The sequence below is a fragment of the Zalophus californianus genome, chromosome 1, assembly GCF_009762305.2.
Source record: "Zalophus californianus isolate mZalCal1 chromosome 1, mZalCal1.pri.v2, whole genome shotgun sequence".
Lineage (NCBI taxonomy): Eukaryota > Metazoa > Chordata > Mammalia > Carnivora > Otariidae > Zalophus > Zalophus californianus.
In genome coordinates, this window is record NC_045595.1 from 54,291,158 (window position 1) to 54,315,985 (window position 24,828).

Consider the following 24,828-nt stretch of genomic DNA (forward strand, 5'->3'; position numbering starts at 1 on the left):
GATAGATGGACAAACCTATGCCCAGTCTGCCTGATGAGATAAAGCATGTGAAGGACTCTGTGATATATGATAATGGGGAGAAGGGTGCAGAGGAGCCCCAGGCCCCATCTGGCCCTTTAGAACCACCATCTCCCCCTGTTGATGGATGAGGATACCCAGCCTCAGAGAAGTCACTGAGGGCAGGGCTGGGGAGGACCCAGGCCTGTTTGTCCCTCAGCCCGTGTCCCCATACCGCCCGCTATGGCTGGGGAGGGGGCTGTGGCAGCTCCAGGCCTCCACACTGCAGATTCATATGAGAACAAGAAATAGTGGCCTGGCACTTGGTGGCCCCTCTGCCCCCTCCCTGTACTGGGGACAGGAAGAGGTGGGGGCTGGGGACTCACTTTCCTTCTACCCTCCCACTTGCGCCCCCCCTCCTGAGACTCTAAAGCCTGCCCACTTGAGTTCAAATCCCAGCTCCCCTAATCCCTAGCTGTATGACCCTGAGCAAGTCACTTTCCCTCTCTGTGCCTCAAGTTCCTCATCTGTAAAATGGGGATGTTAAGAGCATCCACTTCACAGAGTTGTGTGAGGCCTAAGAGAGGTGACCGTCTCAGGCAGAGTGAGTGCTGAGCACCCAGTGAGAGCTCAGCAAAGCCCAGGCATTCTCATTATTCGCCTCTGGGTCCCTGGGACACCATGTGCAGGAGTCTCTACCTCTCAGGGCTTGGGGGCCAGATGAAGGGCGGCTTCCCACCCCGTGTCACCCCCGAGCTCAGCGCTGGCTCCCCCGTGACTCACTGGGTACTCCTGGTGCACGTCGATCTCTGCAGGCAGGACCGTCATGGCGGGACAGCGGCCGGGGCCCTCGCTGGCACTGGTCCAGAAATGCCGCTGGTCGGAGTTGGCACAGTCCTGCTGCAGGGTGCACCTGGAGCGGCAGGGCGCTGGTCAGGCCTCCAGTGGGCTCCCCTCCCACCCCCCTCCCCCGCCGCGCGGTGCCCAGCCTCTGCCCCAGGGAGCCTCACCGTGTCTCCAGGGCACACCAGCCACAGTAGGCGTCGGCAGCCCCCACACAGTCCCCGCAGGTGGTGTGCACGGCACAGGCAGCGACTTTCACCCGGGCCATCTAGAGGCAGAGGTGAGGGCCCAGCTCCATGGGGAATCAGCCATGGCCAGGGCCCTGAGACGCTGGGGAAACTGAGGCTCGAGGCTATAACAGGGGGCACGTGGGGAAACAGGGCTTCCCCTGCAGAGGTGATGTCTGCTCTGGGAGAGGAAGGGCTAGCCGACAAAGGGGATGGGGAAGGAAGGTGCTCCTGTGGGGAGGAAAAGAGGAAGAAAGCTCGCATGTCTGGGGCCCTGTCAGGCTGGGGCTCTGGCCTTACCTGGTGGGACGTCATCAGATAAAGGTAACCAGCGTCTGCTGGGTCAAACTGCATGACATGGTGCACAGGCTCCCCGTAGGCCACCGTCACCACCCGCCTGCTCACCACCTGCATGCTCTCATTCAGATTGATCTGTGGGGGGTGGGGGTGGGGGCATCAGGGTGATGGTGCGCCAGGATGGTGCCCACAGCAGGGGATACGCTCCTGCAGGTGGGGACCCGACCCAGGCTTGGGGTCTCAGCCTCATTCTCTTTCCGGCCTTCCAGGACTAGTGGGAAATCACGGACATGTAAGGGAGGGCAGTGGGTCCAGCCTCTACACTTGTGCCTCTGCTGGGTCCCCCCACCAGGAACTCCTTCCCTGACTGATCTTCCCCAACACATCCCACTGTGTGAATACATACAGACTTTACAGTTTACAAAAGATTCTCTGGGAGGCTGTCTGGCATCATGCCTCAGAGCAGGGACGTGGGTTTGAATTCTGGCTTTGACATTTACAAGCTGTACAAACGTACAAGTTGTCACTCTCCCCCTGCCAGAGCCTCAGCTTCCTGACCCAATGGGACTCACGAAGGCTCCCGCCCCTCAGGACTGTGGTGAGCACACGTGGAGAAGATGCCTGCAAAGTGCTGATGGGGCCACGCTTCTCATTCCTCCTCTCTTGTGCCCATTTCACAGATGAGGAGACTGAGGCCCAAAGAGGCTACAGGCTTGGTGAGTCATAAAATGAAGACACTTCAGGGTCACAGTGCAAGCCCAGGCCTGTCTGACCCCACAGTCCAAGGATGAGGGGAGGGGGTGGGGCCCAGGGCCCCGGCAGGTGGAAGACCAGGACTACCTGACGCCTAGAAGCTCCTCTAGCTCTGAAAGCCCCTCTGCATGTCCTCCTAAGAACAGACAAGGCCCACCAGAGCTCCACCAAACTTTGTTCTTTTTTGGCTGGCCCCTCACATTTCTAGCATGCTGCCTTGTTGGAGGCCCCGCCAGGCCCTGAGTTGGGACCAGCAGTCTAGATGCCTCCCTGGGCCAGCTGCCAGGGGCCTCCTACTGCCTAGCCCTCCTCTGTGGGCTCCAAACGTTTGGTAGCTCCCTCCTGCTTGTGGAATAAACTTGTTCTGGCATTCGAGGCCCCAACAACAGACCCCAACTTACTCCTCCAGGCTCATTTCCACCCACTCAACCCAACTCCGGCATTCTAGCCTCTAGGCCTTCGTGCGCACTGTGTTCCCTGCTGGAGTGTTTCTCTTCCTCTCCCTTCGGCGAAGATCTGCCCTCCCGGTACCTCCTCTAGAAGAGCTTCTCAAATGCTCTCCACACACCAAATTGAAATTACTCTCTTCCCAGCCTCCCACAGGCTCTGTTGCAGCCCCTGAGATATCGTCCATCCCAGGTGGCCTCTTGGTGGAGTCTGCCCAGGCAGCCTGGCCCCCGCTCAGTCTCCAGCCTTCCCCTCAGGCACCCAGCAGATACTCAGCTAATTTCCACTCCTTCAAACATCTATTGAGCATCTACTGTGCTCGAGAGCCCGGGCCCCGTGCTGTAATCTAAGCCCTGAGCAGCGAAGGGCTGGTGGGAGAAGACAATGCACAGTGCAGGGTGGTGGGTCCAGAGGTCTGGGTTGAGGGGTCATGTGGGCTCCTGGTCAGCTGGCCTTGAATTCAACCCCAGCTCTCACCGTGTGACTCTGGGGCAGTCACCTCCCCTCTCGGCAGCTTAGTGTTCTCATCTGTGAAATGGGAATCCTGGAGCTGCCTCCCTCACAGGGGACAGTAGACTCTGACCACAGTCTGGGATGGTCCAGCTCATTTCCCCCATGACAGATGAGGAAACTGAGGCTCAGGGTGAGAAGCAACCACCCCTAGGTCACACAGCTGGGGCCAGCAGAGCCAGGATCTAAATCCAAGAATCTGACCCCAAAACATGAGTCCCATTGTCCTAAGGACCCTCACTGGGGCTTCAAAGGCTGAGAAGGGTGCCCCCCGCCCCCACCCTGCTCCCACACCTGGCACCTCCCCCACCAGCTAGGGTCCCGGGGCCAGGCGGCCAGGGCACTGATCCCCAGCCCGCCACCCACCCAACCAGCCCGTGGCGTCCGCCTGGGCAGCTGAGGGAATTGAGTTATCAGATCTGAGTCAATTAGGCCAGGGCCTGGTATACACTGGAGCTGTGCCAGGCAGCTGACTTTCCTGACAGGCAGGGGATGGGAGGTGGCTGGGAGGAAGCTGGTCCAGGCCCTGGAAAGTCCTTCCTACCCCAAGGTGGTAAGAGTCCTTTCACTTTACCAGCTCCAGGAATCATTACCTCCAGAAACCCAGTCATCTTGGTTGGGGTGGGTGGGGGAGGGGGAATCTTCAGAGGGAGGCCAGCAGGGTAGGGGGAGGAAATGGCAACGAGAGCCCCCCACTTGCCAGGCCGTGGTCTTCCCCTGTCAAAGCCCAACAACTGTCTCAAGAGGCAGGGCTTACAACCCTCCACAGATGGGGAAACTGAGGCCCAGAGAGAGAAAATGCACTGTCCAAGGTCAAGTAGCTTGCAGTGGCAGAGTCCAGAGACCTAAATAGAGATCCCTCTGCTTCGAAGCCCGAGTCCCAGAGCCCCAAGAGGAGGGCCTCTCTCAGGCCTGGTTTCCCTCCTCTGCAGGACACGGCACTTCTTGTTATGAGCAAGAGTAGAAGAAATGGATGTGAAAGATGCTTTGTAAACCGTACGGTATGAGGGCAAACCGGAGAGAACAAGGGCTAATACCAGGCCTGCAGAGGCCACATGTACAGCCTCCTCAGACTCAGCCTCCCCTCACCTCCTCCACCCCCTCAGCCTCCCCAGCCCTGACACCCCCAGCCCTACCTTGAGCAGCCGCCCACTGACTGTGCCCAAGAAGACCACGGTGTAGTTGCTGACCATGGCCACGGCCACAGAGGAGAGGCCCGGGGCTCGGAACACAGGCGTGGCCTTCAGGGGCTGCAGGATGGACAGAGGGTGCTGCAGGTGGGCAGCCCCACAGTCCAGTTGCTCTGGCTGCAGCTGCAAAAGAAGCAGGATGTCAGACCTTGGCTCTAGAACCTTCTTTGGCTCCCTGCCCACAGTGTATGTCAGACCTCAGCATCAGAGCTTTAAAGTCCAGCTGCGGCTTTACATGCCCAGGTCCAGGCTAAGGCCCAAACACAAGCAGGACCCTATCCCTGACCGTAGACTGACCCCTGACCTCAGCATTTGTCACAGAGCTGCCTCAAGGGGACGACGTTTCAGGTAGGTAGGAACCATACGGGAAAAGTTCTGTGATGGAGGCAAGAAGAGCTGGCAGAGGGACAAGGTCAGGAGGCCAGTGAGGTAAGGACAGGGTGAGGGCCACACACCCTCACGGACTTGGAGCTGGCCCTCGTAGCTGGCCACAGCCGGCAGAGCAGAAAAGCCCACACCAGACCTCCCGAGGCCATCCTCCCCTTCAGCTTACCTGCTGCTACCCAAGAGGTGTCCCTCCTGCCCTAGCTGGGTCTCCACAGCAACCAGGGGGTTTCCTACTCCCAGGGCCCCTGCTCTGACCCCAGCACCACCATCCAAATTCCCAGCAGCTCACCAGACCCCAGACTGAGGCCTCCCCACACCGAGGCCCTCCCTTTCTCCCACAACCATGCATCCCCCTCATCTGCCCACATTACAGATGGGCAAACCAAGGCAAGGCGTGTCCAAGTGCACAGTCCTGCCATCCGCATCAGCCCAGCGCCACTCCAAGCGGCGAATCAGTCCCAGCACACGTCGGAGTGAGACAAATGGAGCTAGTGACCCCAGCCCCCAGCCATTCCCTGGACTTGTTCCCACCCCCTCCCTGGGTCTTGTTGGTCCTTCTGAAGGTTCCTTCTGCTATTTGCACAAAAATACCAAACAGGCCTCCAGGAAGCACCTTTGGGAAGATAATCGTGCAAATCCACAAGGACACAGACACAAGGATGGTTTAGAAGAGTGGACAGGGGGACACAACCTTAGGGTCCTGCAGGATTGAGCAGGAAGATAATGGCACATCATCCAGGAGAGCCGCCCCCACACTGAGTGACACCATAAATCCGTATGGATCGAGACACAAAGATACCCTGCTGGGGAAAGTCACAGGGCGTCATAGGGCCGTTTTGGGAGAGCTGGTGCATCCACAATAATAGTCATGATGGTGAACATAACAGGCTGTGTCTGGGGCACCTGGGTGGCTCAGTCGGTGAAGCTGCCTTCAGCTCAGGTCATGATCTCAGGGTCCTGGGATCGAGTCCCGTGTCGGGCTCCCTGCTCCTCGGGGAGTCTGCTTCTCCCTCTCCCTCTCTGTGTTCTATTTCTCAAATAAATAAATAAATAAATAAATAAAATCTTAAAAAAAAAAAAATAACAGGCTGCGTTTACTGAGAACTGACACTGTACCAGGCCTGGGCATCAACTCCCTCTATCCTGGCCACCCTATGAGGTCCCATGTCACAGATGGGGAGACTGAGGTTCAGAGGGGACGGAGCCTGCTTTAGATCACCAGTTGCAGTGTCATGCCTCTATGACTGAAACCAGCAGCAGACTTGAGCCCCCCTCAGCCACCTGGACGCTGGAACGTGGGCAGCGGAAGCTGAGCAGGGACTCAGAAGGTCACTAGAATGTAGCATCAGGACCAGCTTTAGGGAGCAGACTTAGACAGTCTTTTTGTTGTTTTCTTCTTTCTTCCTTCCTTCCTTCCTTCCTCCCTCCCTCCCTCCCTCCCTCTCTCTCTCTTTCTTTCTTTCTTTCTCTTTCTTTCTTCCTTCCTTCCTTCTTTCTTTCTTTCTTTCTTTTTTTAATTTCTCATTTGTGCTTTTTGCAAGTCTAAGCCACTGATGATGTGCCTGTATGCGGTTTGCTCAAAAGCCCAGCTAGTTTTCAAAAACAAACAATAAATATCAGGTCCACCTGTCCTTGGGCGAATAAACACAGTTTCAGGCCCCACAGGCTTCTAGGTGAGACCTGTATCCCAGAGCGTCCCTGGGGGTCCAGGCCCCGAGCCCAGAGGTGGGCTGGGGCTGAGGCCGCCCCTGGGCCAGAACCCGAGAGTAGGTGGTCTTCCACAGGATGGCCGGGGGTGACCAGGCAAGTGACCTCGCTTTTCTGAGCCTCCGTTTCTTTAACTATTAAGTAGGTGCATCTCTCGCACTCCCCTCACAAGAAGTGGGATGAGATCATTCGTCGGGAAGCGCCTGCACTATGCCTAAATGCTCCAGAAGTGTTAGCTGATGCTGCTGCCATTTCAGATAGGACTGTCACTCAAATATTATAAACTGGAATTTGGGACAAATCGTGCCTACCTCTAAAGCTTTCCAGCTGGACTGCCCGGGAGCCCTTAAGGCAGCCTCTCACCCGGGAGGCTCTCCCAGCCCCTCATTTCTGGGCCTGCTCTGACCTCGACATGTCCCCTTGAACACAGCTGCCAAGTGAGCCCTTTAAAAATGCAAAGAGGCCTCCCCAGCTCGATACCCTCTGATGGTTTACACAACACTCAGAATAAACACTGAATCCTAAATCCTCCCATCAGGGGCCCCAGCCCTTCTAAACCCATCCCATACCCTCCTCACCCATACTCCTCCACTCCAGCCACAGGAGGCTTGTTTCTGTTCCTCAAACACTGGGTCTTACCTCAGGGCCTTTGCTCATGCTGTTCCCTCTGCCCAGAGTGTCATTCCCCAGACTGTCACATAATTGGCTCCCTCTTGTTCTGCAGCTTCAGACCTACCCTGCCTGACTTCATTCTGTGTGTGCCCGAGGTGGGGGACAGCTGTGGAAAGGGGATGCTGGACCATTTCCCCCAGTGGCCTCTCCTGGTCCTGGGCCCACCCCTCAGCCATCCTGCAGCTGCAGGGAAGAGGTGAGGGGGGCTCTGTCAGCAAGTAGGCAGGAGAGCGGGCACTTGGGCCTGAGGCCTGCCATGAGGGAAGCTTCTCCTAGGGGTTACATAACTTCTCTTCACTGAATATGGATTACTTGCGTCATGAAATAATAAGCTGTTTTAAAATTAAAATTGTAAACCCTTGCCTGGAGGACATGATTTTCCTCCCTGAGCTCTGGGAGTGGGGGGGGGGGGGGGAAGGGAAGACCTAGGAGGCCCCGGATGACACCCTTAGGGTTTTCTGTCCTGGGCCCCACAATGGGGGACCCCAGCCAGCCAGGAAAAGCCGGACGAGGCACCCAGATGAGGGTGATTTGTGAGCCGGGCACGGCAGAGAGAATGAGGCAGGAACATGCCAGAAATCCAGCTCTCGCCTGCCCGCCCTGACGTTCACAAGCCATTAATTCTGTACCGAAGGAATTTTCTAAAGAGCCTTTCCTCCAACTTTTTTTTCTCTTATCCTAAAAATAAAATCTAAAAAAAAATTTTAAAGGAGAAGTAACCCCCCGTCAGCTGCTCTGGATGATCTGTGCTCTGAGGGGAAGCTGACTCTGGACTGCCAGGGGAAATCACAAGGCTTCGAACCGGCTCAAAAGTGGAAGCTGAGACCCATGTCCACGGAGCAGGCGGGAAATGCCTCCCCTGCTGGGGGAGGGGGCTGCAGGCCTGGGAAAGGGGGACAGTGCCCTTGGGGACACAGCAGCCCTCCCAAGTGTGGCCTCCACCAAACTTGGTCTCCAGGGGCAGTTAGCTCCAGGGGCCCAAAATACCACCCTGACCGGCTAACGCTGCCTGAAATTCCTCCCTTAGCACCGGCCTTCCTTCAAGTCTCACTTTCCGTAGGTCTTTCAAAACACAAATTCCCCTGGAGGCAGGGGAGGGCTGACCTCTCCCAGCAGCCCCCTCCAATCCAGTAAAGCCACCTTTCTAAGCACAAAACTACTTAACTCCTCCCTGGCGTCAAACCCATCTCCAGCTCCCAGCTCCCCTCAGGATCAGGCCTGGCATTCAAGGCCTTTGTGGTCTGGTTCCAGCTGCTCAGGCTTCAAGTCTCGCTTTTTTCCTCTGTCTAACCCTCTGCTCCGACCACACCAACCTCTGCAATTCCTCCAGTGTGGCCACACCTTCCCACCCGGGCTCCTGATCCTTCATAACCGTTACTCCCTTAGCAGCCAATGCCCTTCCCACACCTCTGAGCCCTCATACTTCCCCTGGCCCATCAGTCTCCCTTGTCTTGACCCATGCTAGTCCCTTTGCCAAACATGTCCAGGCAGCAAGTTTTTCACCAGCTTTCAAGATGTGACTCAGAAAAAAATCTCCCCTCTTCTGGACGGCACTGTGCTGGTTACCACTTTCATTGATCATGGTAGCATAAACATGAGCTTCTGCAGGGTGGAGACTGTGCTCTAGGAAGATTGTTTACTAAAGAAAGGAGACTAATTTTGACTAAAGTGTGATTGACTATATTCAGCTGCTTCTTTTCCAAACAGCGATTGAGAACAATACTGCCATGCTGGGTGCTGGAGAACTAGAGCAACATATGGGCCAACTGTATGCCTACTATGTGTGTGGCAACATAGGGGAGTCAGGCGTTCAGGCCCAGGCAGCACCGGGCTGCTACTTTTGGTTCCTCTAAGAACCTCAGTGTATCCCTCTCTGAAATGGGATGAGCAATAGCTGCTGCGGGTCTCAGCTTTTTTTCTGAGAGCAGGACACACCCTCTCTCTTCAGCTAGCTGCCTCCTGGGGCCAAAGCTCAGCTCTGCCCACTTTCCCATTAAAACTCTTGACATATTGATTTCACTACCAACTGTAATTGTGTTGACTTTCTCTCCCCAGGAAGCCGGCTGGAGCAAGAGCTTCAAGAGCCCAATTTCTCAGGCCTCTGCATCCTGCCTGCAGACCCCATCAAACCTCAGCCCCACTGCAGGTGGCACTCTGAGGAGGGTGAGGCAGCAATGGTAGGCCAGGTGGCGGGCTGCAAGGCCCAGGAGTTCTGTCCCAGGGATAGAAGACACCAGCTGTTGGGGCTTTGTACTCGGGAATTGAGGGCACTTTCCCACCTCAAGTGTTTGACTGTTATCGAACCAAGATCCCAGGAAAGTGAAATTTCACCGTGAGGAGCTGGAAGCACACACCATCCCTTTTGGGTGTTAAAAAATACACCTGGGCTGGGACTCGACCAAGCCCCCTCCTCTCCCTCCACAGTGGCCAAAGGGAGCTTTTTAAAACTGTAAGGCACTGGTTGGTGCCTGGGTGGCTCAGCCGTTAAGGGTCTGCCTTCGGCTCAGGTCATGATCCCGGAATCCTGGGATCGAGCCCCGCATTGGGCTCCCTGCTCGGCGGGAAGCCCGCTTCTCCCTCTCCCACTCCCCCTGCTTGTGTTCCCTCTCTCGCTGTGTCTCTCTCTGTCAAATAAATAAATAAAATCTTAAAAAAAAAAAAGTGTAAGGCACTAAGTACAACATGGGATCCTGGAAAAGAAAAGGAACACTCGTGGAGTAAAGTCTGGAGTTCAGTTGAGAGCAAAGTACTAATGTTGGTTTCTTAGTTTTGACAAATGTACCATGGGAACGTAAAACCTTAGCAATGGGGAAAATGGAGGGAAGGCTATGCAGGAACTATCTGTACTACCATCATAACTTTCCTGTAAATCTAAAAGTATTCCAAAATAAAAAGTTTATTAAAAAAAAAAAAAGCAACCACAAACCAGTCTGTGTCCCCTCTGCAGCTCAACAGCCATCAGTGGATCCCTAGTGCCCTCCATAAACCCAAACTTTGCTCCTGGGCCCTCAAGGTCCTGCTCTACCTGGACTGCCCCCTCTGGGGCTCCCCTCAACGCCCTCCCCTGCCAACTCTTCCCGCAGCTTGGACAGCCAAGGACAAGGAATTCTCCCTCAGGAGAATGCCCCAGAGACAAGGACTAGAGGAGAGGGAACAAGCAAGCATCAGGTAGGGTGGTCACGGGGGGTCTGACAGGCAGTCTGCAGGAGGCCTAGACAAAAGAACCACTAAACTCTGCAGGAATGTTGCCTCACACAAAGCCCAGGTGAGCAGTCCTTCCCCCACCCTTCTTCAGAAGCCCTGACGTTAAAGGGGGAAGCATTCTCGAGGTCACCCTCGTGGCTGACCACGCGGGTACTCAGTCAGGTCAGGTCAGTCAGCCTGTGACTCCAAACCCAAACTCCTCCCTCCCACGTTAGCCGGTGCAGCTTCTCAGAAACCGCAGCTAATGGGCTATGGCTCCCCTGAGTGGACACCTCCACTGACAGTAAACTGAGTCATGGAAAGAGCCGTGGGCCTACTGTGCGCCAGCCCAGGGAGGAAACAGGATGGACCTGGCTCTAAGGGGCAAGCGGCAAAGGCCCCCACACCGTGGAGGAAGCCGACCGCTGCCTGGGAAGGAAATACCAGCACCTCCCAGTGGGTGATCAAGACATTTATTTCCTGGAGGGGTAGGCGGGGACAGAGCATGCAACTGGGCCACAGAACAACAGCCAAGAGGCCTGGCTCTGAGCCCAGGTGAAACCAAGGTACAGAGAGGGGCAGAGGCTTCCTCAGGCCATACAGCGCCATAATCCCCTACCTGACCCCAGGCTGCCTGAATCAGGCAGTGGGGGCGGGGGGAGCCCCGAGAAGTAGCAATGGACAGGGCAGCTGGGGTAGACCCTTCCAGCGTTTCAGAGAGGCCTGCCTCTGTTTCCCTGATCCCCTCTCTGTGCAAGGTGGGTCACCCGGCCCCAGAGCTGGGTGGGAAGGCAGCACCGGGCAGCATTCATCCAGTCCAGCTGAGCACCGTCTAGAAGGGTTGTGTGAACCAGACAGCCCGGCCATCCTGAGCACGATATGTCTGTCTAGCCACAACTGGCACCCCAGGCCCAGCCACCAAGCTGGCTGCACTCTGGAAGGACATTCCCCAGGCTGAGGTCAGAGGTCCGGCTGGACTGAAGACGTGCTATGTGTAGGCCCTGAGCAGAGCTACTTCACAGCCACACGCTTGTTGTGTCCCCATGTTACAGACAGAGAAACTGAGGCTCCTGACATAGCAAGTCTCGTGGCTCATTACTCACCATGGGATGCTGCTTCCTGTCTGAGCCTCAGTCTCCGCATCTGTAAAATGGGGACAATAACTGCACTCTCCATCGAGGGCTGCCGGAAAGGGCTCAGCTCACAGCAGCCCTCGGTACTGACCCCTGCAGATTCTCAGTCAACGTTCCCCATTAGCTGGGCAGGTCACACAGGAGCCGCCCAGGATGAGCCACTCCACCACATCCACCCTCACCCACGACACGCGTGTTGGGAGCCCGGCCGAAGCCCCCTCTGCTCAGGCCTGCCTGGGAACTCCTACCGCAGCTGCTGACTCAAGCAGCCATTGTTTTGTTAGCTGGACATGGCCCCCCCCCAGACACCCAGCTCCCCCTTCTTGAAGCTGTTTCTCATTCTGGCCCAGCCTGGCCCCATTTCCAGCCCTTCCCCCTGGGGTCCCAGAGGAGCCCAGTGTGGGATGGGCAGCCAGCAACTCTTCCCTGCCTGGGGTAGTCACTCTCTGCCCCACCAGCTCTAATGGGGGGCGGGGCAGCAGAGCACTGCGGTTCCAGCCCCTCCTTTCCCTGGAACGGTTTCTGTCCCAGCCTCTTCCCCTAGAGGGGATGTGGGCCAGGAGAAGCTGAGAGCCGCAGCTGCCTCTCTTGGGCACATTTGGCCTTCCTCCTCCTGGGGCCAAGGAGCCCTAGGGACTGGAACTCACACCCTCCTCCCTGTCCACTGGGTGCTGGCCTCCCTCCCAGAGTCATCATATAACTGACTGTGGGCACAGCAGAGGAGACAGGGCTGGCTTGGAGGCCCCAGCAAACATCTCTGGGCTGGGTTCCATGTACTGGGGACACGGAGGTGACACAGGGGTCCCTCTCTCCAGCTGCCCATATCTCAGTTCAGAGATCACCCCCAAGTCGGGAAGGGACAGCTTTTAAAATAGTAACAATACAGTAGTAGCAACAACACAATAATAAGTTGGCTTTGTGCCCCGGCCTGTATAGCCTCAATTTAACCCTAATAAGTCAGTGCTACTTTACAGCAAGGGAAACTGAGGCACAGAGCAGCGACTTGTCCAGGGTCACACAGCCAGAATGGCCAGATGCGAGCCTGAAACCTAGGCAGGCTGGCTCCGGAGTCCTTGCCCTTAACCACAGCCTGTCCCCCCAGTGCTCTGCTGGGCAGGGCCAACAGCTGCTGGGGGCCTGGCTGCCTGGAGCTGGAAAGGCCCTGGGTGGCAAGCTAGGGAAACTGAGGCCCATCAAGGAGATGGCCGCTTCTGGAGGGCTCGTTCACTTCAAATACAGATGTTGGACGGGCCCTGAGAGGGGCATGGGGGTGGAGGGGACCGCAGATACCCATTTAGCTCCTTTCCCGGGCCTGGCCTCCACTTCAAGGCCTCTGCCCACTGCCCCCCCATTATTTACCGATCAGAGCAGAAAGCACTACATGATTAACGCCCCACTGGGGCCTCGCTGGGCCTCATAATGGAGCTTCGAGCTTCCTCCCTCCTCTAGCGTGTGATTTATCGTGTTTCAGGGTAAAGGATGGCGGACGGGGAGGGGCCAGCCCTGCGGGCCCAGCGGATCTCAGATCTCAGTGGCATCGAGTGTCAGCGGGAGAGTGGGTGGTGCAGGGGCCCATCCAGGCAGCCTGTTGGGTTCGGCTCTGGACCAAACACGGGCTTTGAAAAGAAGAGAATGGCCACACTCCGGGAGTAGCCAAGATCCAAATGCACGTGGCTGGCGCCAGGAGACTTTCCAGGCCCGTCCCCACAAGGCACCGGCTGGTTTCCATGGCAATCCCCACACCGTTGTCAGAGCTGGAGAGGCCCACGGGAGTCACCTGGTCCAGCCACAGTGGGGGCTCTGGGAGAAACTCGCCTCCTGCTTCTGCCAGCACCTAGCAGGGCGGATGAGGGGCCAGCAGCTATGCAGTCCCTTCTAGAACCAGATCGACTATGTCTCACTCTTCCCCAGAAGCCTTGCTGGCTCCCCACAGCCCACAGGACAGCATCCAAATCCTTGGCCTGCACCCCAGGCCCCACACACTCTCAGCTTCATCTCTGCCTGCTACCCAAGCCACGTTCTACCACATCTCTGGGCCTTCGCCTCTGCCCGGAATGCCTTCCCCAGCCCCATCTGCCCAAGTCCAGCTCCAACATCCCCCTCCTCCAGGAAGCCTTCCTGGACTCCCTCAGAAGAGGCTGGGCAGTGTGCAGCCCTGGTTGTGGCATATGTTCTGTCATGATCTCCTCCCTGACTGTCTGGGAGCCCCTGGAGGGTAGGGGCAGAGCCTGACTCATTCCTTTTTGGGGGCTGCCATGTAACAAAGCTGGGCCCCTCCTCTACTGCCACATTCTAGAGAACCCTCCACCAGAGCAAGGACAGGCAGGGGATGCTGCCTAGGAGGTGCTGGGCTCTGGTGGGTGAAGGCAGAGGCACCTGCAGTCCTGAGCGACAGAAGCCCCAAGCCTGGGACCATGCTGGGCATGGGGGCTCACTGGGAAGCCCTCACTCCTCCTCACAGCAGCCCCAGCAAGGCCAGAGCTGCGCGGGGTGTCTGTTTCCTCACCTTTAGGATGGACCCTTTCACCTCTTCCCATTGTGACCTTAAGGGCCCCTCTGGATCGCACCCCTTCAGTCGATGTTTCGGGAGGAACCAGGGAGTAAAAGGAACGAGCACAGGCTCTGCAGCTAGACACCGGCTCCACCCTTTACCCGCTGTGTGACCTAACCTCTCTGGGCCTCGGTTTCCCCTTTTTGTAGGTTAGGGATAACACTCATCTCATTCCTTTTCCGGGGCGATTAAAAGACTCTAAATAAAGAGCTTTGCAATGTGCCTGACGCAAACCCCCGAGCAACAACAGCATTACCAGCGGTCCCACTGGCGCTGAGAGAAGCCGTTCCAGGACAGCAGGCGCCTCCTTGCCACCCCACAGCCCAACTCAGATCGGGAAACTGAAGTCCGGGAAGGGCGCGGGCCCCCACAAGGCCTGGGGCTCAGGCCCTCATGCTCCTCCTCCATACACACCACGTCTGTTCTCCCTCCAGCAACCCGAGCACAGAACCAGGCCTTCATGTCCAGGAGAAGCAGCAGCCATGGGCCAGCAAATCTGACTCTCGTAGTGTTTTTGCAGGGGCTGATGCTGATTCACACAGCCTCTGCTGAACACCAGGCTGCCCCGTTCTTCCCAATGCTGAATCCATTTTTCAGATGGGGAAAAGGAGGACCAGAGAAGGTAAGTGACTTGCCTGAGGCCACAGCTAGGAAGGCACAGTGCTAGGATTTGAATCCAGGGAGTTGGTGCCAGGGTCCAGCACTCATGCACCCTCTGGGCCTGCCTGGGTGTGGCTGGTCCTAACTGTGGGTATGGTTAGGGCCGGACAGATCTTCCATCCCCTCTCCTAGCAAACCCTGGATGGCGCCGTACTGCCCTGGAGGGGAGGCAGCCTCCCAGCCCCAGTACCCACCCAGCACTGGTCCAGGGCTGGGGTCAGTGTTGAAAGAGATTTGTCAAGTCATCGTACAAACTGACCACATCCTTCACTTGCACACTCAAAGGGCCAGGAGGCTCACTCCTTCCAGAATCCAGAGGATCACATTTTTAGACATGAATGCAACTAGTACTTCCCTGCCTTCCCCACTTCCTCAAAAGGCCTGGCCAGCCCCAGCCTTGACAGACGCCCCGGCCAGCCTCCCCCTACTCTGGAACTGAGTCACTGCCCCATCAGCTCCCAGCTGCCATCGGGGGCCTGTGGTGCTGTCACAGAAGAGGGTTTTGTACAAAGGGCCCTGCCCAAGTCTCCATGGGGCAGGGTAAGCAGAACTCCCAGCCGAGAGCTCACAGCTAATACTAGCCATTGCCCACCATGGACTCTGGTGCCAGCTAGCCAGTCTGCGGATCCCCCTTCCTGTGAACCAGCCCTGTGACTCTGGGCCTCAGTTTCCCTATCTGTAAGCTGGGGATAACAGACCTTCCTGCCTCATGGTGGGGGGCTATGAGGTCAAACACACTGGTGCTCGTGAAGGGCCAACATGGTGACCCCGCTCAGAACTGGGAGCTCAGCAATGTTTATTATCCAGCCCCAGAGAGCTGACAGGGCACCTACCCTCCGCACACCCCTCAGGCCCACCAGATGCCCAGGTGCCTGCCCCATCAACGGCAGTGAAAACATGCCCCCTCTCTCTTTGTCAGCCTCTGTCTTCCTGCCTCTGAGCTCACTCAGTGGGGCGGCCCTGGACACACCCCCGCCTCACCCCTCTGTCTTGCCCAGCCAAGTCACCTTTAGGACCTGGTGTGATTCCATCTCCTCCAAGGGCCTGACCCCCCTCCTCTGTGCGCTCCCTGCTCTGCTGGCCCTTTGACACATGCTAAGCTCATTTTTCTCAGATGTAGCTTTCCCTCCCGTTATTAATACCTCCACCTGCCATTTCGTGGGTACCGCATGCGAGATTTTAATCTGCCCACATCCTCAGGGGTAAACATTGTACCCTTTCACAGTGAGGAAGTATGAGGCCCAGAGAGGGTAAATGACTCACCCTGGGTCACATAGCATACGGGCAGGAGAATGGGACTCAACGTCTCGTACCTGCGAGTCAGGACTGGTGACATTCCCAGGGTGGGCTGGGATATTAACTGTCGCCTGGCCCAAGGTCTGTCTGTCTCTCTAGGCTAGAAGGTTATCCTGGCCAATGCCGCTGGAACCCCCTGAGTCCCACCAAGTGTCTGCTTTTACCCTTGGCCACAGGAAGCTCACTCCCAGCCCCCAGCCCAACTCCAAATGTAAAGCCCATCTTGGAAGCTCTGTCTCCCTCCACCTCCACCCAGCATTTCAGCCCCTAAATTGGTTCAGAAAACGCCTTCTTGAAGATGAGCACCCACCCACCGCATGCCAGTTTAAAACAGCCTGAGGGTTTTTTTTCCACCTTTACTATAAAAAGACACCTTGAAAATGCAGCATTGGCATTTCCCTGTTGGTTTTCCTTTTGACTTAAAAAAAAAAAAAAAAATCACAGTCACTGAAAGGTTGAGAGGAAAGATTCCGGGCAGGGAATTAGACTTGGCCTGCCCTCGCTTTGCTGGATAAGTCCTGTGCCTCAGTTTCCCTCATCGACAGCACACAGCAACTTCCCAACTGGCTTTCACCTCAAACATAAATTGAGGAAAGGGATCCAAGCTACACACAATGGAGGATAATTTTCGCACTCACTTTCTTTCTCAAAATCATGCAACGGCCCCACATATGCCAAAAATAATCAGGGACAAAGTTGGGGCCCTCCAAAGCCTGGCAGGGTGGACAAGTTTCCCTGCTTCTGACCTTGCACCTCCGCAGCTTCTCCCTTCCCCAGCAGATTCCTGGATGGAAGGTGGCAGCAGAGGCTAAGGCTTCATTGTCATAAAGGTGGGTGGCAGAGGACAGAGTCCTCCAGGTGAGAAGCTGGAATGTCTGAGATCACTCTGACCAAGGGGCTGGACCTATGGGGTCAAAAGACTCCCCAAGCAAGAGTAGGAGGCTGGGCTTCCAGAGGGCCACCTTGGCCACCTCACTTGAGGGTCAGATGTCCCTAGAGAACAGATGGAAGGGCAGGGTCCTGCCCCCAGGTCCAGCCCTACTGAGACCACCTGCTGCTAGAGAAGTCAGGCCAGACGGCTCTGGGAGAGAAAGGGATTCCAGGTGCCTGGAACTCCTCCAACACCCCCAGACCAAATCCATCCTCTCCCCCAGAGGCACCCCACCACATGCCCTACTCTGACAGCACCAACTTCCATCCCGATGCTGGACCAGACTGGGCAGCTTCCTGCTCCCCCCGTCCAACCCCACCTCTGGGGCTACATCCTGGCACCTCAACCTGGCCGGAATGCACTGCTTCCCTCTATGCCCTCAGACCAGGCCCTACACAGCCCCCGGGAACAAGGCCGGACCTGCCGCCTCCACCACCGCGCCCAGGGCCCACCACAGGGCTTGGCACACAGTAGGTGCTCAAGAAATATTTGCAAGTAAGTGAGTGAATCTCTTGCCTGGAAGATAGCACCAACCCTCCAACTACTCTTCCTGCATCTCATCTTCCCTCTCACTAGCCACCTAGGGACTTTCTAAAATAATTATATTAAAAATAATCAGAGTACAGTTGACCCTTTGAACAATGTGGGTTTGAACTGTGTGGGCCCACTTATATGTGGATTTTTTACAGGACAGCACTGTATGTATTTTTCCTTTGTTCCGATTTTCTTCATAACATTTCCTTTTCTCTAGCTCTCTTTCTCATAAGGTTACAGTGTACAACACACATAACATACAAAATATACGTCAATCACTGTTTATGTTACTGGGAAGCCTCCCAGTCAACAGGAGGCTATTATTAGTAGTTATGTTGTGGGGGAGTCAGAAGTTATATGCAGATTTTTGACTGTGCAAGGGGGTAGGCACCCCTAACCCCTGAGTTGTTCAAGAGTCAACTATAATTGCAAACATGTGTACCAGGCACTCTACTAAGAACTTTACAGGTGTTATCGCCTTTAATCCCCACAACAGTCCTGTGAGGTAAGTACCTTCTTTTTTTTTTTAATGATTTTATTTATTTATCTGAGAGAGAGAGAGAGCATAAGATGGGGGAGGGTCAGAGGGAGAAGCAGACTCCCTGCCGAGCAGGGAGCCCGATGCAGGACTCCAAGATCATGGCCTGAGCCGAAGGCAGTCGCTTAACCAACTGAGCCACAGGCGCCCGAGGTGTATACCTTCTTATTGCTCCCATTCTACGGAAGAGGAAAGTGAGGTGCTCATTCAGATCACATTACTCCTCTAGCTAAGACCCTTCATGGCTCCCACATCCCCAGGATACAGTCCCAACTCCACGATGCAGCCTCCCTACACCCGCAGGCCCTGGCCCCTTCCCCCAGCCCCTCTCTCACATCCCCCCCACCCGCCACTGCAGGGACCACCTTCAGTTGCTCTGGCCCACCTTGCTGTTTCCTACCTCCAGGCCTTCACACAGGCTGTTCCCTCTGCTGGGACCCTTTTGTCTTCCTGTGCCAGCTTCATGTGGCTAACCCTTGCTCATCCAACCACCTCCACGTTGATAGCACCTCCCCCAGAAGCTATGATGTCCCCTCCTGGGGCTCCCTCTGTCCATGTTCTCTTATCACCCGCCCCCTGGCCCCCTGGGCTCTAAGTGCCTGGCCACACCTCTGTCCTCTGCTCACCTGCACAGGCCACAAGAGCAGAAACTGAGTCACCACTGGTCTCCAGCACACAGTGCCAGGCTGGGGAACACAGCAGGGGCTTAGGAAATGTCTACTGAGGCCTTCATCTAGGCTAGAGGTGGGAAATGGTGGGGTATTTACTGCTGTAGAAGCCAAAAGGGGTCAGCGCTGTCCGGAGCTGAGCCCAGAGCGATGTTAATAAGGCCCTTGGGGTATTGGCAAGAACAGCAGGCAGCTACCAGCTGCTACTATGTTCCAGGCACCACGTGCTTCACATTAACTCATTCATTTAGTCCTTGAAGCAATCCTTAGGGGTTTGTTTTTAGTGTCCCCACTTTACGGAGGAGAAAACTGAGGCTCAAATAGGTTAAGTCACTTGCCAAGGTCACACAGCTGGGAAGTGAGAGGAAGATTTGAATCTAGGGTACAAAGTCCAAGTCCTTGGCCTTTCACTGGGGAGCTGGCAACAGCCTGGAGCTGGAATAACCATGCCCCGCCCCACCCCGACCCAGGGCTACGCTAGCTAGAGGCCCAGACCTGGGGCCGTGGACACATTTGGGAGATATGGCCCAGCAGCACTGTCCTGTGCCCACAACTAGGCAAGGGGAAGGGGAGAGGGGTGTGGAGGACACAGGGAGAGTGGCTGAGGAGGGCCAGAAATCAACCCCACCTTGGGGTAGGGAGAAGGCCAATGGCCACTCTGTCCCTGGGGCTGTGTCCCTGGAGAGGCCCTGCCCCTCTAAGGAGAAGGAAGCCCCAACCCCCTTCAGCAGAGTGAGTCACTGCACCAGGCCAGGCTGGGGACCGTGGGAACCAGGCCGGTTCCTGCCAGAGGGGGAGGGGGTTACTGCAGTGGCGGCCTGAGGAATCCCATGGATCAACCCACACCAAGGGCCTGGATGGACACACAGGCCCTGGAAAGGCTGAAGGAAGGCCCAGGCACTGGCCTGACCTCAGCCTGGGCCACCACAGTAGGGTCTTCCCTCTGTAGAACAGGGATTGACTTCCCACTCACCTCCTCTGGCCCTGAGACCCCCAAACAAAGCTTGTACCCTCAAACACACCCCTTTGGAGGATATGGCTCTGCGGAGGGGAATGGTAGATGTCCCAATCACAGGGCTAGGCAGCCAGCCCTGACCTGGCCGGCCCCTGTGGGTGGCAGTCTGCCCCACTCACCCACCGTGACCTTTATTTTCAGGGCGGCCAGCCAGCTGGTGGTGGGCAGCCGTGGGAGCCCGAAAGCAGGAGAAGGAATCCGTGTTTTCTCAAAGGCCCAGTGTTGGGCACACCCACAGGGGAATTATTAATCTCATGAGATTCTTGCCTGCAGCCTGAAGACCACGGAGAAGGGACGGGGCAGGGCCATGGGGGGCCTGGCCCCAAGGAGGGCTCACCAGGAAAAGGCTGAGTTCAGCATCTGGCTGAGGGAGAAACTGAGGCTTCCTAGGTGTTGAAATGGACTCCCCCACCTCACACGAGGATGCAGAGTGTGGAAAGGGCACAGGGTCCCACCCCTCAAAGCCCCCTGAAGAAGTGACCCCTTTCTAGTGAGCTTTCTTGAGGAGACCTGCACAAAGTTCCCTTCTACACCCGTGTCATGTCCCCCACAAGGTCAACACACCACAGTGATCCCCCACCTCGGTCTAACCCAGCCCCAGCGGCCTGGGCCCCATTCCCACCCAGCCGGTTTGCTGCCACACCTGGCCCCTCCTCACTCCCACCTGAGCCCCTGGCCCTCTCCTGCACCCCCTGCATACCCTAGGGCTGCACACAGTGCTGTTCACCTCCCTCTACTCCCCTGGCTCCGGCACTTCCCCACACCAGCCACCTGACACTCCTCCAACACACTGGCGCGCACGCGCGCACACACACTCTGAGCTCCGTGTCCATTAGGCAGCAAAGGATTAGTGATGTTAAAAACACAGATGAGGCCAGACAGCCTGGATTCAAACTCTGTCTCTGCTGGTTCCCAGCTGTGTGATCTTGAGCAAATTATTTAACCTCTCTGTTCCTTATTCTTCATCTGTAAAATGGAGATGAGAGTAGAGCCTACCTCAGAGGGTTGCTGTGAGAACCAAGCCAGTTACGGCATATGAGGCACTTAGTGGGCATTCCACAAATGTGGTCGGCTAGCCCACAGCCCCCATGACTGGTACTTGCTAAGTGCCCAGTATATATATATATATATATATATATATATATATATATATATATATATATATATATGTTGAATGAGTGAATAAAAGTTGGCCTCAGGAACACACCTGTTTGCCAACCAGTGGTCTCCCCAGAGTACCTGCTGGTTCCCAAACATCTGTGTTCCCTGCCACACACATCCCACTGCACACCCAGGCCCATCCTGCTGCCCATGTCCCTCTGGGACACTTCTACCTGCCCTACACTCCTGCATGACCAGCTGAGCGACACACAAATCTGGTGCATATGCCCCTGTCACTCCCTCCTTGCTGCCCCTCACACACATCTGCAGGGCCCTGGTGCACACCTGCATGCCTCCCTGCAAGCCAGCCACACCCAAGCACACATCGGCCAACTCCCAGGGCAGCCCTGATAGGCTCACCCAGCCAGCGCGGGACCCACCTTTGGGCAGACATGCACTCGCTTGTTCGGCACTCAGCACACACCTAGGACCACCACCCGCACACCTGGGCTATAGATGCGCCTTTGGCTCTCTCCAGCGCACATCTGCAACCTCGACCCCTCCCGCACACCTAGTCATGCTCACCTGGAACCCAGCACTCCCCTGAGTGCCTGCAGGCGCACAACTATACCGTATTTGCACCAGTGCCCCCACCGTGGCTGACACCTGGGTCCCGGCAAATGCACCTGTGGCCCAGAGTACGTTCCTGGGTCTCCACACGCGCGTCTGGGTCCCACACATTCACACCTGTGTCCCGCTCAGCGCACAACCCGCCCGGTCAACTGCACGCTCTCCCTCCTGCCCCCGCCCTGGGCGGGTGTCCGGCTCCCTCGGCGTACCTGGATGTTGCGCTTGCGCTCGCAGGCCGGCCCGGTGCCCTGCACCACGCTGTCGAGCACCGCCACCACGTCCGGTGCGGGCTCCACAAAGCAGGCGTTGCGCGCGGCGCGGATGGCGGCTTGCACGTCGGCGAAGCGGAAGGCGCACAGCGCGGCCGGAGTCGCGCGGGCCGCGGGGGACCCCTGCGGCCGCTCGAAGACCGCGAAGAGCAGCTCGCGCGCGGGGAAGACGGACACCAGGCGGCTGTAGAGGTCGCCGCGGCCCGCGCCGCCCGCGCACTGCAAGCCCAGCTGGATGTAGGACTCGGTGAGCTTCTTGGCGTCGCCGCCGGCGCCGCGGGGCAGGCAGATGCGCGCCAGCAGGCTCCGCGCCTGGCTCTCCTTGTCGCCCGCGCGCGCCTCGCTGTTGAGCGCCAGGTACGCGTAGGACGGGGCGCCCGGCGGTGGGTCGGGCGGGTGCAGGAAGGCGCGCACGAAGCCCAGCTTGTGCTGCTCCTTGGCGCCCTGCTTGATCTTGAGAATGTTGTCGTCGGAGGGGTTGAGGTCGAAGGTGAAGAGTTTGGCCAGGTCGCCGCGCGCATCCAGGGAGCGGATGGCGATCTCGGGCGTGTTCTCGAAGCGGTGGTCCTCCAGGCTGCGGTTGCGCGGGAAGAAGGCGCTGCCGTAGCCGGTGTACGTGGCGCCCACCAGCAGGCGGCTGCCCCCCGTGCCGGCGGCCGGCGGCAGCACCAGCCCCACGGTGGACGCGTTCGGGTGGTTGGCCGCCACGTTGAGCATGCTGGGGAACACCGTGACGGGCTCGGCGGGCGGCGCGGCGGGCGGGAAACGCACGGCCACCGCGGAGATGTTGCCCCGCCGCCGCAGCTGGCAGAAGCCCTGGTAGATGGACCCGCACACGACCACCAGGCCCTGGCCGGGGTCCAGCTGCAGGATCTTGTTGTAGTTGTCGGTGAGGCGCCGCGGGTGCTCGCACGAGGCCTGAGGCAGCTGCGGGGCGTGACACAGCGGGCTGTCGGCCACCGGGCCCACGGCCGCCTCGGCCTCCAGGCTGAGGTTGGCGCCCGACAGCTGATAGAGGCGGTTGACGGCCGCCAAGTACACCGTCCCCGCCGCGCCGTCCAGGGCGAAGTTGTTGGTGGGCGTGGGCGAGGGGAACCGGCGCTGGATCTCCAGGGCGCCGACCCGCGCCGCCCCCAGGAGCAGCAGCAGCGGCAGCAGCGGGCACGGTGACGGGGCCCGGAATGGCGGGCGCGGCGGCAGGGGGCTGGCCGCGGCGGCCCGAGCGCTAAGGGGTGCGCCGCCCGCGGCGCGACGAGCCATCCGGGCGTGCGCGGGCTGCGCGGCGCGGCGAGTGCATGGGGCGCGGCGCGGCCGGGAGCCGGGAGCCCGGAGGCGGCAGGAGGCGGGGGGCGGGCCCGGGCCGCGAGGCGCTTCCTGCCCGCGCCAGCGGCCCCCGGCCCCGGCGCCCCGGCCCGGCTCAGCCGAGCCGCGCAACACGGGGGCGGGGCGGGGGCGGCTCCGCTGCGGACACGCCCTCGCGCCCCGCCCCGGCCGCGCCCCGCCTCCCGGGCCCCCTTCCCGCCCCGGGCCCACCGCCCCAAGCGCCCCGGGCCTCCTCCCCCGGCAGCCCGCCGGCCCCGCCCGGCCCACCCGCCGTCCGGCCTTCGCAGGGCTGTCGACGGGTCCCGCCGCCCTGCGCCCTCCAGGAATCTCCCGCGCGGCGCCCGCGGCCCAAGGCTCCCTTTCCCGGCGCTGCCTCCGCCTCCGTTGCTCGTTCCTCTCGCTCGTTCCTCCCTTTTGGCCGCTTGGCCTGTCTGGCTCGGACTTGTATCCTTTTTTCTTCCTCTCTTTCTCCCGGGTCTCTGTCTCTCTCAGTGTCTCCGTGTCCGTGTCTCTGGCTAACCCTTCATGGCCCCCCAACTCCGTGTGTGTTGTCTCCCTCTTTTGCTCAGCCTCTGGCTCCTCTTCCCTCTCTCGGACTTGCTTTCGCTCTATGGGAAACCACCCGTTTCCCCGCTCTCTCCCTTCTGTTTTTGTGTCCCTGGCGCTCCCCGTCTCTCCATGGCTCCCTCCGTCTCCCGCGTCCCTCTCTCCTCCATCTCTGTCTGCCCCCATTCTCTCTGTCTCTGCCTTCCTGATCCACAGCCCTCGCTAGCTTTCTCCATCTCACATTCAGAGGCTCTCCCCTAACACTCGCTTTCACCCGACACCATCCAGGCCTTTGCTGGGCCAGTTGGGCACAGGGCACCTCCTCCTCAGACTCCACGATCTGCCCCCAAAACCTCAGCCCCATAAAGGAGGGTTTACAAGTGTCAGGGACAGAGGGAGAAAAGCTCAAGGGTCAGACATATACATCAGGGAAACATGGAGAGAGGAACTATTCAGGCATGTGCCAAGCCGTGGTGCAGGCTGGGCTGGGAGAGTGACACTGAGAGTGAGGCTTTGGCCCTGCGGGAGAGGGGAGTGGCCCCGGGAGGCCCACCGTGGCCTCTGTGGAGACCCGGCCCTACGCATCTTGCTGGGCACTGCCCCTTACTCAGGACTCTTGGAAGGACCTAAAATCCTCCCAGACTTGGTGGAAGATCAGCCACGAGTGAGTGGGCAGTCAGGCCTGCTTCTCCTTTCCTCGGGCCTTTCTTCTTCCACCTGGAACAGGTAGGCACTGAGGTCAGAGGCGGGCTGCCATGGTTCCGAGGTCACAGAGCCACTATGAGAAGCATCCACGGCCTCTGGCCACGGTGGTGCCCGAACAGTGCCCTGCCAGGCACTATGCCAAGTACTTTACGTGTACGGACACACTGAGTCCTCACAGACGCCTTCTGAGGCTGTTGCCCTTATTATCCCACCTTACAGATTTGGAACCCAAGGCCCCAGAAGTGAAGGGACTGGCCCAACCTGCCCAGCTCACCTGGAGCAGAACTACGAGGCTTGAAAGCCAAAGTCTGTTGGCCCTGAGCCTCACCCAGATCTCTCCCAGCCCCACGCCCGCTCTGGCTGCTCAGAATCAGGGGGCTCCCATCAGGGGCCTCAGGGCACCCCAAGGCCCCTGCTTTCAGGGTGGTCTCGCCTCAGCTCCTTTGTTTCCACCTGGCCAGGAAGGAAAGAGGGTTTCTCTGTGCCCCAAAGGGTAGGCGGGAGAGGCCAGGCCTACAGCTGTCCTCCACTTCCCTCCTTCCAGCACCTTGTCTTCCTGCTGCCCCTCATGCTGCTCTGTCCTGGCCCCCTCAGCCGCCCCCTCTAGCCCTGCTTTGACAGCGGGGAGTGTTCAGCTCTAGGAAATTGGAGGCTCTGTTTCCGGTGTCCTGTCCCCACCTGGGCTCCAGGCCACTCCAGGAACAGCTCAATAGGA

At 58.1% G+C, this 24,828-nt stretch overlaps 1 protein-coding gene across 6 annotated transcripts in view; it reads right to left on the reverse strand.

Moving 5' to 3' along the window:
- PLXND1 (plexin D1) overlaps positions 1 to 22,810 on the reverse strand; it is a 59,555-nt gene extending 36,745 nt beyond the window's left edge. For all 6 annotated transcript variants that reach the window (XR_003518211.2, XM_027585083.2, XM_027585082.2 and 3 more), the window contains exons 1-5: positions 21,480 to 22,810; positions 4,211 to 4,387; positions 1,368 to 1,499; positions 1,008 to 1,108; positions 781 to 910 (exon numbers count right to left, since the gene is read on the reverse strand). Coding sequence is in view for 5 of the 6 variants with exons in the window: in XM_027585083.2 (XP_027440884.1) it covers positions 781 to 910; positions 1,008 to 1,108; positions 1,368 to 1,499; positions 4,211 to 4,387; positions 21,480 to 22,799 (1,860 nt within the window). In the remaining variant the exon portion in view is untranslated. The remainder of the gene's footprint in view (positions 1 to 780; positions 911 to 1,007; positions 1,109 to 1,367; positions 1,500 to 4,210; positions 4,388 to 21,479) is intronic.
- Between the last annotated feature and the right edge of the window lie 2,018 nt (positions 22,811 to 24,828).